At 41.8% G+C, this 13947-nt stretch overlaps 1 protein-coding gene across 2 annotated transcripts in view; it reads left to right on the top strand.

Moving 5' to 3' along the window:
- SNAP25 (synaptosome associated protein 25) overlaps positions 1 to 13947 on the top strand; it is a 60865-nt gene that overhangs the window by 31332 nt on the left and 15586 nt on the right. For both annotated transcript variants that reach the window (XM_014895052.2, XM_014895053.2), the window contains exons 2-4: positions 610 to 744; positions 1381 to 1422; positions 9634 to 9682. In XM_014895052.2, the coding sequence (XP_014750538.1) occupies positions 673 to 744; positions 1381 to 1422; positions 9634 to 9682 (163 nt within the window). In that variant the 5' untranslated portion in view covers positions 610 to 672. The remainder of the gene's footprint in view (positions 1 to 609; positions 745 to 1380; positions 1423 to 9633; positions 9683 to 13947) is intronic.

Genomic DNA, 13947 nt, shown 5'->3' with positions numbered 1-13947 from the left:
CTCGGGTTAGGACCAGCTCAGGGATGTCCTTCTGTATCAAGAGGGATAACGAAGATCAGAATCTGACCCACTTTGTGGAGAAGTGGAAAACACCAGTTAGGTCCTACAGTGACTTCCCCAAAAATGAAGGATTCTCCCAGGTAGACTTTTCCCAGTCTAGCTGTAAATATTATTTCATAGTCTGAACTATAGCATGGTGGACAAGTCATTAGCCAATTAAAATCTGCAAATTTTCATAGGTTTTAATTTAATTGCAAATGTGTTAGCTGAGCATCCAGCCCTCCAAGCAATGCAACTGAAACAGGACATGAGTAGCACAGGCTTGACCTTGACCACCCTCACATTAAGCCTCTTAATTCTAGAGAAGAATGAATGTGTTTCAAGATTGTTTCTGGCAGCAAATAACATCTCCTGAGTGTCAAGCTTCCGTATGAATTGCATTTGAAAAGTTAAGAAAAAAGGAAGGATTTGCTCTCTACTACATAGGAATTACTATCCAGAACAAGAGTCTGAGTGAGGACACTGATGTAATAAAAACATTTTTGTGGGACTGACATTTAGGCACGGCTCCTAACCACACTGTTTCTTTTCCTTTTCATTGTCTTTCAGGCTCACAAAGCAGCTGAGAGCAAATCCTGATCTGCAGCATTCCCAAACACCCCCACAGCTAAAATGGCGGAAGACGCGGATATGCGCAATGAGTTGGAAGAAATGCAGCGGCGTGCCGACCAGCTCGCTGATGAAGTGAGACCAGTAGCTAAACTGGGAACTCGGGGCTGGGCTGGGTGTGAAACACACAGCCAGAAATAGGAGCTGATCTGGCAAAGCATTTCTAGAGCTCTTTTTCATCAGCTTTACACTGAGAGCGTAAATGAAATGAGCTGGGGTAAAATTTAATGCCGTGTTTAGTCTAGATGAGGCATTTATTGATTGTGAGTTTGGTTTAGGTATTAGATTGTGCATCAATTTGACTGGCCTCAGAGCAAAAGGCAGCAATTTAATATTTTCTGAGGATTCTTTCAATTTGTCAAACCTATTAAATGTTAGAAGTCACCAATTAGATTTCTGAAGAGTCTTAGCTGAAAACTACAGGCTTTATTTTTGAAGTGGAACACCTGTGGTTCCGAGCAGCACCTCTGCACTGTGTGAACAAGGGGAGCACAAGCCTGGGAGACTTCAGCTACCTTGAGACGTGCTGGGAACTGCTGCATTAACCATCCATAGAGCTGGAGATGGAGAGATCACCAGTGCCCTGCTGATGGCCTGATTCAGAGGGGAGGGAAAGAGTGCAGGAAAAACATCCTGTCAGCATGAGCCTGCACATTAGCTTCGGAAAGTGCAACTTGCTAAATCTCAGTGTTTTTTCCTGTTTCTTTTCAGTCTCTTGAGAGCACCCGTCGAATGCTGCAGCTTGTCGAAGAGGTAAGGACTTGTATTTTATTTGCACTTCCGTTGTGAGCAAAAGTAATGGAGAGCCTGACACTGGAGATGGTTTTTTTTAAAACTCACATTGCTAGGGCCTGGCCATGGCTTTATGTGCCACTGTCCATGCTCATCCTTACCCCTCACTAGGGCCGTGCAAGACACTGTTCCCTGCTTGCCAAGGCACTGGTTCGGTCGTACCTGAGGATCCAATAAGACAGGATTCTGGAGATAAAGGAAGGAAGGAAATGGCCTCTGAAAGTGACCTTGAGTCAGGGACAAGTGGCTGAGTTTGCTTCAGAGCTCCTCGTGCCAGCACCACTCTCATGTCCTTGGTATAACACTGCAAGAGGGGAAGGTGAGAAGGGCCCTTGAGCCATTTTCCCAGTCTGCTTTAAATACTTCCCTCTCCATAAACACTTGCAGCTATTTATGGAACATTGGTCAGCACAGCATTGAAATGCTATTTCTTTATGTATCTCTGAAATATTTATCAGGATTTCAAGGCTCACAAGATGTCCTAGATTGACACTTTGGAACTGGGAATTCTCTGATTTTCCATGGTGCTAAGGAAGGGGACCCTGGCTCGTTCCTCACAGCTAATACCTGCCTGGAGGGAAAAAACCAATTCAGTCAGGCCATATTTCACCCTCTCCACAATAAAGGGGTTTAAAAGTTGGAAAATCTCAACTCAGTTTAGTTTTGAGTGTTCAGCCATCAGGTGGTGGAAAACTTTGCTGCTGCCTGACAGGACGTATTATTTTCAGATACCATGCAAGCCCTGGTGCTGGAGCTGGTGACATTTTTAATCAGGGTCATCAGCACTGACAGTCCCAGTACTCCTGACAACCAGAGGAGTCTCCAGCAGAGACAACGAGAAGAAAATTACATCAGGTCTCATGTTCAGGAACAAGCACAACCCCAGCCGTAGGCTTTATGGCCTTGAAATCAATCACCACTGTGAAGATCAATGGAGTCCAGCGGAGACAAAATTAAATTTCCATGTACAGACAGACAGATGGGTCACTGAGCATAGTCAGCATCACTCCTCCTCCACAAACACTTTAGATAGGGGCCCTGAAACCAGCTCTTGTCTCACGAGCAATCTGTCCCTTTTTGCTGCTCAGTTCCCTGGACACGCCATTCCCAACCACCACTCTCCATCAACTCTGTGCTGGATGCAGCTCCTGCTGAAATCAATTCAACAACGTGGAAGAAAGTCTCATATGAGTACCCTCACAACACAAGGCAGCAGAGCCTGCTGCCCCAAAATGCCTGGGATCTAAATAGACAAGGCAGATGATGAGTGGGAAGAAGGAGAGGCGCAGGAAAGGGAAGTGATTTGCACAGGGCCAAGCCATCAGTAAATATCAGCCCTGCCTCTCCTGAGCTGTATTTGTGGGGCCTATGCACTGCCTGAGTCTTCCTAACATATTGAACCAGCATATTGTGAATGCCACTGGAATTTCAGTATTAAATCACAGCAAATGGCAAAGTGGGAGGAGAACTGGGACTGCTGAATTTACCAATGAATTTATGTAGGTCTGTAGCACTTCTTGGAAGAGCTCAGCATCTCTGGACCTGGCATTTATTCAGATGCCACAATATCTTCCTGTCCAAATAGAGAAGCTGCTAAAACTAGCACTGAGTAGTCAAGGGAGTTCTTCTAAAATGAGCTGAATATTATTTTCACTAATGTGACTACAGAAGACCTTTAAAATTCTTCTGTGGCCTAAACAGCTGGTTGATTACTCCAATCCCTTTTCCTAGGTACTTAAAAAAATGCAGCATTTAGGGCGTAAGAGATTTTATACCAAAAAGACAAATGGTGAGAGTATTTGAAATTGAACTTGCACTGCTCTGATTTAATAAACCCCAAAAATCCAATTAGACTTCCTCACTTAGCAGAACCTGCCTAGTGAATAGAGATAGGAAATACACAGGGAAAGAATGCTTTTTATTCTGTTCTCTTGATACAGCAAATCTGTTACTCCTTTCTTAGGAAAAGGATGTCTCCATGTTTAAGGATTAATACTGTGCACCTTTGTATGGATAGGTGTCATGATACTGGGGAAATTCAGCATAAACAGACGGACTGGACTCCATCCTAGAGACAGAAGAGTGCTGTCCATCCAAGGAAGCCCTGTAGCCATGTAAGGCCTAATTGCAGGTCATGGCCTGGGGACATGTCCCCAAAGGACATGCCCTGCTTGCCCCAGGAGAATATTCAGAGTTTGGAGACTAAGCCCTGATGCTGTTCCCAGGGAATGTGGGCAAGGAAAACCAAGGGTGTTATTGCTTCTTGGTTTTATAACCCAGCTTTGCAAAAAAGGCTGATTTTTTCCAGTCCTGGCACAAGAAGGGAAGCAAGAAGTGTTACAAAAGCAGCCACGGCTTTGCCCCAAGGCATCTCTGTACTGGAATGGCAGATTCCAAAACCCAGTTTGTTTCATGGTGCCCATCATGCCCAGGCAGTGCAGTTAATCTGCACTGACCAGTGCTCTTTCGAGTCACTCTGTGCTATAAATATCTGTATTTTATGATGATGCTGTGCAATGTTTGGACCAAAACATAAAATAAAAACGAAGCGAGGCAGAAAAAGTGAGACTAAATACAGTTTGTAGCTGACCTTCTTTTCATGTTCAAGCTTTTTACCTCTAAGACAACATTATGCAATGCAGAATATCACATGCAGGGAGAAAAGCTGGGAGTTTGCTCCCATCTCCCAATGTCACCACCATGGCCTTCATTGAAAATGAATTGTGGTAGTATGGGGGAAAAAAGGATGTTTTGTAGCTATGAAGCAGCAAGGAAAAAAATAACAAATCAGTAGTGGTAAAAGCTCAGAAGAAAGCACTTAGGAATGTACAGACAAAAGGGCTGTTTTGTACATTTAAATCCAGACAGGACTATCTTCTCTCATGTGAGTGAGAGTGAAGTATCAAAGGTGAAATGTTGAGCTATAAATGTCTGATAAGTGATGCTGCCCTACACAGGATACTGAACAAACAGAATGCCATTTCACCAGCTGTGAGTTTACCCTGACATTTATTATCACAGCCAAATGCTTCTTAGTCTGAAAAACAGAAGAAAAAGAGCTCTATTAATTTGCCCTAAACCTTGTCAAAGCTGATTTGAAAAACCCTTTTGATATTTTTAGACTTATTGGAACTATTGAACTATTGGAATAGCTCTCCTCAGAAAAATGTTTTAACCAGTGTAATTCCACATATCTGGCACGAGGGAATGTGGTCCATAATTCTGGTCTCACTTCCTCCAGTGCAGGATTAGAGCCCTTTGTGTGTGTTAACCAGGGGGTAGCAGATTCACATGGGCTGAGGATGTGATTTACCAGGCAGAGCAGCAGTGTGTGGATCTTTAATCAGGGAGACATCGGAGCGTTGACAGGGTGACAGGGAACCTGGAGCAGGAGCTGAGCAAATTCATTACTACAGATGACTAAAAAATGTTTCTTTGAACACATTTTTGTCTTTAGGGTGTTGACAGTTCTTTTTAGTGTCTATGGGAACTGCTAGTAATGTCAGCCGGTCCTGGCACATAATGGTCTATATTAATTTATTCAAAACAAACTCTATAATTTTGGATTAAGCAAAATTCTTCATTGAAGCAGAAGTTTACGTGTTCTACACATAATTGAGAGTGTATGTATGTTTTTCAGGATATCTTCTGAAATGCAGGGAAAATGATTTCCAGAATTTGGATTTTCTATCTGATACATCATCCCCTTATAGTGTTAGGAAAATCTTCCCTCAGGCTAAACCAAAATTTGAGTAGCTGCCTTTGGTAGGATAGGACCCAACACACTGTGTTCCTGGAGGGACTGATGAGCCCTTTGAGAAGTCATTCCAATTGTCTTCCCACTTTTATTTCTGTATTGGGAAATTAAGTTCTGTAACAGCAATAACAAGAAAGGACACAGCAATGCAATTCCCTTCCAAAATGCTGGGCAAATTTTAGTGAATGTTTTGTTGCTGGCTTGCTTTGAGTGAAACTATCACAAAAACACAAACAATCAAACAAAAAACCCGAACCAAAGCAACCAAAAAGTTTTAAAAAGCTATTACAGAAGACTAAGGATAATGTCTATTAAAGCCTCCAAAAGGTGTCCCAGTTATGCTGTTAAACTGGCTTCACTGAAGCACTGACAAACTAAAGTATCTAAAAGTTGAATTAAGCCCGGAGGTTAAAATCATATATTCTGGTTCTTTGATTAATAGCTTTGCCAGTGGCCAAATGGAGAACCTGGGCACGTGCTTCATATAAATGATGCAGAGCCCAAACCAGTGCTGCTTTTCCATTTGCTTCTATTCAGGCATTAGAGCCTGGATGAAAGACTGAAGGACATTAACTTTCCTAAAATGTATGGGGTCTGTTGCACGTAATGTGATACATTTTTAAGTTGGATGTGTTGGCCTCCTGCCCTGAAGGATCATCTCATGTGCAATATTATTACATATATTATATATTTTACCATCTGCAGAATACCTTCATTATGGATAAACAGAGAAACTCCAGAGCTACCAGTTTAATGCCTCAATATAAGCAATTCATGCTGTGACATTTTCTTCTAAAGGACAAGAATGTGAGAGGTTGGCTGTGCTATGGAAAAATCCAGCAGTCCAAATTGTCCTCATAGGTGCAATGAGAAGACAGGGAGAGTCAGAAGTTGTTCTTAAAAGAGATTGGTGTTACAGATTAAAGAGCTGCATGAAAATGGCATGTGCTCTATGAACTCTGGAGGGTCCTGTGAAAGATGCATTTTTCATCTCTCTGGCCTGACCTACCCATAGCATTTCACTTTTTTGAGAATCCTTATGTTGCTGCAAACTGAACAGGATTGCCTATACAAGGACTGGAAGGTCTGAAGACATTCCTCCATTGCACAGGAAGGAAGAAATGCTCTAATCCTTGTCAAATGGAACTTTAGCACAAAATTTCATACCATGATGGATCCCATGAGTTCTACCCATTCATGGCTTCCCACACAGGATATCATTGATGTTGGTGGATGTGTTTGGGAATCCTTCCTGAGCACTCAGGACCAGACAAACCCAGGCATAGTCACTGGGCCCATGGTGATGAGAGTCTGTCATCAAGGATTTAGGGGCAGAGGTTGTAAAACCTGTCCTTCCGGACTGGCACTTCACAGGAGAGCTTTCATCACCTCTGTTACACATTGTCCCATCAAGCAGCTAGAGGGAAACCTGCTCCACTGCGACCAAGGGAGTTTCTGTGATACTTCTAGTGCAGGAAATGCCAACATGCCTGTGTTTGCCCCCTGAGCACACTTGCTGGGAACATTTCTTCCTCTGTATTCTGTTAATCATCTTTCCAGAGATGTCTCAGCCTGTTGTCACTGGGGGTCAGTCACTGAGTGTTTCTCACCTGCTCAGACATCTGGATGATGAACATATTTTCAGAATAGTTGCCTTACAGACAGGTTTGGGTTTGAGTTATCTAAAATATCAGTCATAATGGAAATACTGAGCTTTTCTAAAAGTCTGGACCTATTTTAAAATCATGAATGTGATTTATTTTTTGATTGACTTTACACATTTAATTCTTTTTGTGGAAAAGCTGAAAATTAATGCTTAATAGAAATTTGGAACAGAAGGAGATTGTCACTTGATGTCTGAATCACATCTCGTCCTTTTCAGTCACCACCTCTTTATTAGCTTCAATATGCTCTGGATTAGACTACAGATGCAGACAAGTTTATTCATTGCATACCCTTTAATATTTTCACATTTGTGTTACTGCTGTGGCAGGCTGTTCATAAGAGATACAGTATTGTCTGATAAAATTAAATGGCACTGATGATCAGGTAAATAACGGAAAATTTCACCTTTCTCCCTGTGTAAGGATTTAATATGAAATACAAACCATAGGGTCTAGTTCCTGAGTTCATCTCTCAGCACACGTCTTGTTCAGGTCACTGGACATATTAGCTGTATAAGGGTGGTTTGCTTAAATGTTAAACACAGCAGGAAAATAAGATCAGAGGGTTAAAAAGCAGTAAATATTTCTCAGCTTCACTATGTTTGAATCACCAAAAGCCACCGACAATCACAGCACCAAGTAAAGGTGTCTGAGTTCAGTATTTGGAAGGGTCCTATGCCAGACCACCATATTTACTGAAACACCAGGTGACTCAGGACCCAAGCAGCCTTCCTGTGTTTGCATGAGTTTCCATGTTTGTTAAAATACATACAAATCCAGGAGGGAAAATCCTCCCTGGGTACCAAGAGTACAGAAAGATCCAATAAAAAACTGTTGCACAGGCAGTGCTTAGCAGACCTACCCCACAGAAAATATAAGACAATTAAAGGTGGTTTCTTTATTCTAAACTGGAAAACCTAAGATAACCCTTGGACCCCAAGTTTCTAAAGGCTGCAACAATAAAAGCTGGATGGGATTCAAGTAAATATAGTGTGAACTTGAAGGGAGAGAGAGCAGCAGTGGGTGCCTGGTAGATGGCTGACCCGAGGGCAGCAGGGTGCAGCAGACCATGGGGAGAGGCAGGAGGCCTTTTCTGTCCATCTGGCAACTCACACAAGGACTTTTTATAAAGAGAGAGCAAACCAGCCTGCACACATCTGATGTTTTTCCCAGTCTCTGCAGTGATGTAGACATTACAGACAAGATTGGGAGTGCAGGGAGAGGCAGAGAAGAGCACAACAAGAGGTACCTCATATCCCTCTTGAGTTGAGCAGGACCCTCTGGTAGGACAGCAGAGAAGCACCAGCTGCACCAGGCAAACAGCCCTGAGCATGGCAGGGTTGGGCTTGTGGCTGAACCAGCGGGGGCTGTGGGAGCCTGGCAGTGCCCTGTGAGCATGGACAGGGCACCTGATGGCCAGAGACACTTCACTACACCCACAAAACCTGATGAGCAGTGAGAATGGCAGCTGGCAGGAAGGATAACATGAGATCCTTGATTTGCCTCCAGGAGTGGGAGAGTGGATTGAAAAGTAAGAGGAATGGTCAGGACTTTAGTTCTCTGTTCCTGACGTAGCTGTGCAGCTGTGGACATCTCCCTGCCCTCTGCAAAACTGACACCACCACCACCACCTTTATCTGCTTCACAGGAGCATAGAGAGCTTTATGTTCATGGCAACAAGTAAATTACTGCTTCACACGTCCAGGTAGCTCTGCTGTCAAGCTGTCAGGCCACAGAGGATTTACTTCATCTGTTATTGACATGCAACAGTCAGGAGATCATTCAGGCCATTAATTATTCACAGATGTTATCACTGCTCCAAGCAGAATGGAGCTGGTTTCCCCTTTGTAATTAAAAAGGAGATAATTTGATGTGTGATATAGTTCACCACAGCACCCAGGAACCAGACACACCTGATCACATCCCAGAGTGATGATAACGCACGACAAGAATTGTACTTGTGAAAGGTGCCCTGCCACAGGCTTAGGCAGGTGGGAGCTGTGAATGGCTCAGCTTTGCTCCAACCCTGTATCCAGTGAAGGCAGTGATAAGATTCCCACTAAGCTGTGGGAGCCAAGGCAGATTCAGTGTGTAGGTGTTTTGAAAATCCTACCTTCAAGCTCAATTCAAAGTCCATTAATGCTAAAGGTGTCTGTTGACTGTATTAAAACTTGGCTCAAACCCATATCTATTAGATCACTGAGCCAAAAAATATGGCTTAATCCTATTAAATATTAGCCTGCTTTAAACTGGATTTCCTAAGTAGGTAAGCTTTCTGACTTCTGTCAGCAGCAAGAGCTGTGCACAAACCACTGTGCCTCCTTCCCAAACATGTTCATGTCATACCTGTTTTCCCTAGGAATTTCTCCTGGAAATTAACATCCACTTACAATATCAATTCCCCCCCTCCCTTCTCCTGCTTTATTTAGCTCCTCTTTTTAGAAATTACTCTTGTGTAAAGTGATTATTTTAATCTCAAGGTCCATGGCTTTGTGCTTTCTGCAGAAGTTTGGTATTCTGGTGAATCCAGAAGGTTTGATGGTACAGTGGAGAGTACCTGGCTACTTACACAGTGTCCAGGCACATAAGGTCTTTGGACTGTGCCATCAGCCCTTGTCACTCCTTTCACTATTTTTCTTGTGTCTTCCTATGTCCCATACCAAGGACTGAGTGTTCCCTCACTGATCTCTCTTTCTCTCTCTCTCTTCTCCCCCTCTCTCTCCTTACCTTGCTACCACTATTGGGATGTAGAGTAAAGATGCTGGTATCAGGACTTTGGTTATGTTGGATGAGCAAGGAGGTAAGTTCAGATTGCTTCAGTAAGGAAGTATAACCCTTCTCAAAGTGCTGTACTGACTGTGTGCAACCCTGGAAACGAGGGACAGAAAATATGTGTGGTTGTGCATGAGAACCCCAAAACCTCTTTGCCTTTAGCTTTGTTGTCCAACAGAGAAAAATGTACAACAGCTGCCTAAGAGTCTACTTCTTTTGATCTGCTTCCCATTAATGTCAAAGAGAGCTGCAGGCTGAACTCATCCAAATCACTATTTGATTTCAGCAAGCTTTGGGTCAAGATCCAGCCACATGATGAGAAGATTTGCCTCTATAAGTGTAAAATCCAGCATTATTTATGCAGGTGCTACATAATTTTCCCACTTAAATCACAAGTGAAAGGCATGCAATTAATGCATCCCAAGAGAAGGCAAAATGGCTTTAGTTTGTGTAAGATTCAGTTACTTTTTGTACAATAGTAAGGCAGTGAAAATGACAGAATTCTAGCATTAAAAGTATTACACAATCAGCTCATTACAATTGTCCATATAGGAGGTTTCAGACTTAGACTACCTGTCTGTGGATGACAATGACAGAGCCTGATATATTCAATACATTCCAGGAAATTACATTTTTGCCCTTCATATTACAAAGAAAAGGCAGATTTCTCTCCCTCTCAATAAAACTAATAAGTCTTCATTTGCCATAGATCCACAGCCCCAGCAAAATGATGTCTCCAATAAATCAACAGAGTAGAAATTTCTGCTACTCTCTATCAGACCAGCCCCCTAAAGTCCCTTGTTATTATTTACTATGTGGCATAACACAAAATTATTATTAGGAAATGTTTTCTGCAGAGGTAATGCTGTATTACTCATCAAACCCAGACAATGATAATAATCAAAGATACAGAATTCTTAGGAAATGGACTGCACAACCTGACAGGTCCTTTCCAGTTTTAATGTCCCTGCTTCTCTGACACTATAATGAATGAAAAGTAATAACAGGACCTAAATGGAAAGTATTTTCTTCTATTTGCCTTTTTTTTTTTAATGTATGCCTCATTGCTTTCCCCCCCCACATCCCCCCTTTAGGGAAAAGAATTTAACTCAACCAAATTTTGTCACATCGATTTGTCTTGACAAGAAAAATATTATAGAGAACATTTTGTTGTCTTCAAAAAATAATGGCAGTAGAAGAACTACCAGCCAATATAGAAAACCAGAAATTACTTATGTTGAAACAGATATGGCACCTGTCTAAATAATGTGTTTTGTTTCAGCAGTGGATTATACAGTTGTAATAAATAACAAATATTGTCAAAGAAAGTATGTTAATACCCAGGTGTGTCTTGCAATGTAATTCACAGGCACAGCACCAGAAACTTTAATTGTTCCTGGCAATGTATGTTTCTGTTTTTTAACTGCTGTATTTCCACAGATTGCTAGGGAGGTTTATTTTGATTTTAATCCTGAATTTTGTTGAGTTTTTAAAATTATTATTTTGGAACTCTACTGTTGTTAAACCCCTGTATTCAAAAGTTTCTTGACTGATTCGCTCTGTAGCCATGACAGGAAGGACAATCTGGGTGAGCCAAGGAGCTGAGCCTGGACACATTCACCTCTCTGGAGTCCAGGGAGCTCAGTATCAAACCCTTATTGACAGTGAAACCTGAAATGCTTGTTGTATAGTGAGAGATGCAGTTAGTCAATACCTGCAGAAAGAATCAGAAGCTTTCGAAGCCTCTTTAAATTGGTTGTGGTCATGCCTTAAGTGGTTCAGTAAATTTAGCTTATGACTATACAGTGTGGGTTTCTCAAGGAAAACAGCCAAATAATGTTACCAACCCTGAAAATATCGTAACCTTGTACTATGCTAAATGTTTAATTAAGTTTTCTCCATTTTAACCACATGTAGGTGTCATAATTGCTAATTTTTTATTTCATTTTAGCTATAAAGGACTTACACTACTGGGCAAAATACGCTAATGGTGACTTTGAACCCGCTGTAATTAGTGCAATGTGTGCAGCTCACGGATGTCTCAGCAGATTATCAGATTAAGGAAATAATTTGCTAACCCTGCCATGTGATCTCTTTGCAGCTGGCTGCACAAGTCACTTAAGATTATTAGGTGTTAAATATACAGAAAACATGACATTGATCTTTCCAGTGGGCGGCAGGCAGAAGATCTAATCTCTGCACTTGCTTGAAGCTCTATTTCTAGGTTTCCTTACAAAATTGCTTGTTTTGAAGTTAAACAGACCTTACATGGAAAAGCCTTTCTGAGCCAATTCAACCCAAATACTGCAAAGCAGAACTGATTTTCTGGTATCAGTAAGCAGAAGTGTCTGGGATCATAAGAGGCTGTAAGTCAAGGTAATTTCACCATGCCAGGTATTAGTACAACAAAGCCAGCCTGGATAGCTGCTGGTGCCCAGAGGTTTAGCACAGCTGGCTGCACAGCAGGTGACAGAGTCTGTCATGACCTGCAGAGATCTGGAGCCTCACAAGAGCTCTCTGGTTCACAGAGATGGCACTCTCATAAAAACTAGAGATCTCCTCCAGTATCCTTTGAAGAATGGGAACCTGAGTAGCACCTCTGCAATATCAAGAGTTATCATTTTTTGGGTCAGGTATTGTCACCCAAACCAGTTTGACACAGCTCTTCCCCCTGGGACCCCACAGGAAGGAGCTAGGAGTTTAGATTTTCCTTGCTGAGTTTTTTTTCCATCACTAGGAAAGTTTTTCCCAGACCACATGTGCATCCATAATGCTTACAGTTTTTTAATCTGGCCTTGAGTTAAGCTCCCTTAATTAGTGATTTAAATATAAATATGTATATAACTCTTTAAACTAAAATACTTGTATTTTACATGAAAAATAAATGCTGCAAAGGATTATTGAGCAATGGCAATTCCTCTGCTTCTTTAAAAGATGCTAACTTAGGAAAATGTTAATATTTGGATTCATTTTGATTAAAAGCAGACAGTAGGAATGAAACTAATAGTACAAAGTGAAGATATGAAGATAAATCTGAAGTGTTAAAACAGAAAAGGTCCCAGACTGGTAACTCTATTCATCCAAAGGAAACTCCCGTCACCTGGACATATTAGCAGGGTTAAAGATTTGGACCTTCAAGGACATTTTTTGTGTGATGATGTCCTCATGTAATTTATTCCAGAAGAATTTTATTCCTGTATTCCAAATGAGGTGGAGGGGAGAAACTTTTCCAATAACAACAGTAGAAGCACAGTAATTTTTCATCCAAGACAAGACAGAGGAATAGCCACAGCTTTGATAAGAGACAAAGAAAATGCCGGTGCAATTGGAATTTTCTTCTTGCACTGTGAATGCACAACCAGCAATGCCAGGGAACACGGGGAGCAGATTAATCTACCCAGCAGATCTTACTCCAGATCAAGCTTATAAAGGAGATGAAACCTGGAAATAACTGGGTGATCTCACAAACAAAAGCACTGGCACCAGTTGATGGCACACATGGGAGCTGACCTCCATTGCTTTTGCAGGAGTTGTGAGTTTGGTAGTTTTGTGTGTTATGGCTAATTAACAAAATAAAAGGGGACTAACAACTACTCCAGTTTTCACAGGGAAGATGATATTAATTATGCTGAAATCGTAGCACAGAACAAAAGACAAATGAACCCACACAAAGCAGGTTGTGCCTTTGTCTACTGTTATTTTTAGCACAGCTACACGTGGGCTTACAGCTCTCCCCTCCAGCTTTCTTCCATTGGTACCTGTGCCCAGCAGTGCCTTTCAGAGCACAGCTAGGTCAGAGCTCAGGATTTGTGTACAGACTGTCCCAGAAATATACTATGTTCCAGTATGATTCTCCTTTATGGAAAATGGGATGATGGCACAGCATTGGAAATAGTTAATCTGCTGAGTCTCAAATTAAACTCTCTTGCATGCAGTTATGATTACGATGTGTTCTTAAGATGTCCTTTTTCTTTTCTTCCTTTTTTTTCTAATTAAAATTGTCTTTGGGGGAAATTGCTTCACTGCACAATACTCCAGGCAAAGGAGCAAGTTCTGATCTCCACAGGCATTTAACTAAATTTCAAACTCAGGCCCCAGATCCTGGACATCAGTGAAGGAATATTTATTATAAATTACAGATGGGCATGCAAAGGTGAAGCAACACCACACTTGCTCTGTGCTGGTCTTCCTACCAATGCCTTGTATGATGCTCTTGCAGCTGTTTTTGCTCAAGACACCACAGGAGCAGCTGAGGGATGCCCTTGCTACACCTTCCCTACCCCACCACTTACC

The sequence above is a fragment of the Sturnus vulgaris genome, chromosome 3 (genome assembly GCF_052056855.1).
Source record: "Sturnus vulgaris isolate bStuVul1 chromosome 3, bStuVul1.hap1, whole genome shotgun sequence".
Lineage (NCBI taxonomy): Eukaryota > Metazoa > Chordata > Aves > Passeriformes > Sturnidae > Sturnus > Sturnus vulgaris.
Note: the sequence above shows the minus strand (reverse complement) of the source record. Positions and strands in the feature narration are given on the sequence as shown.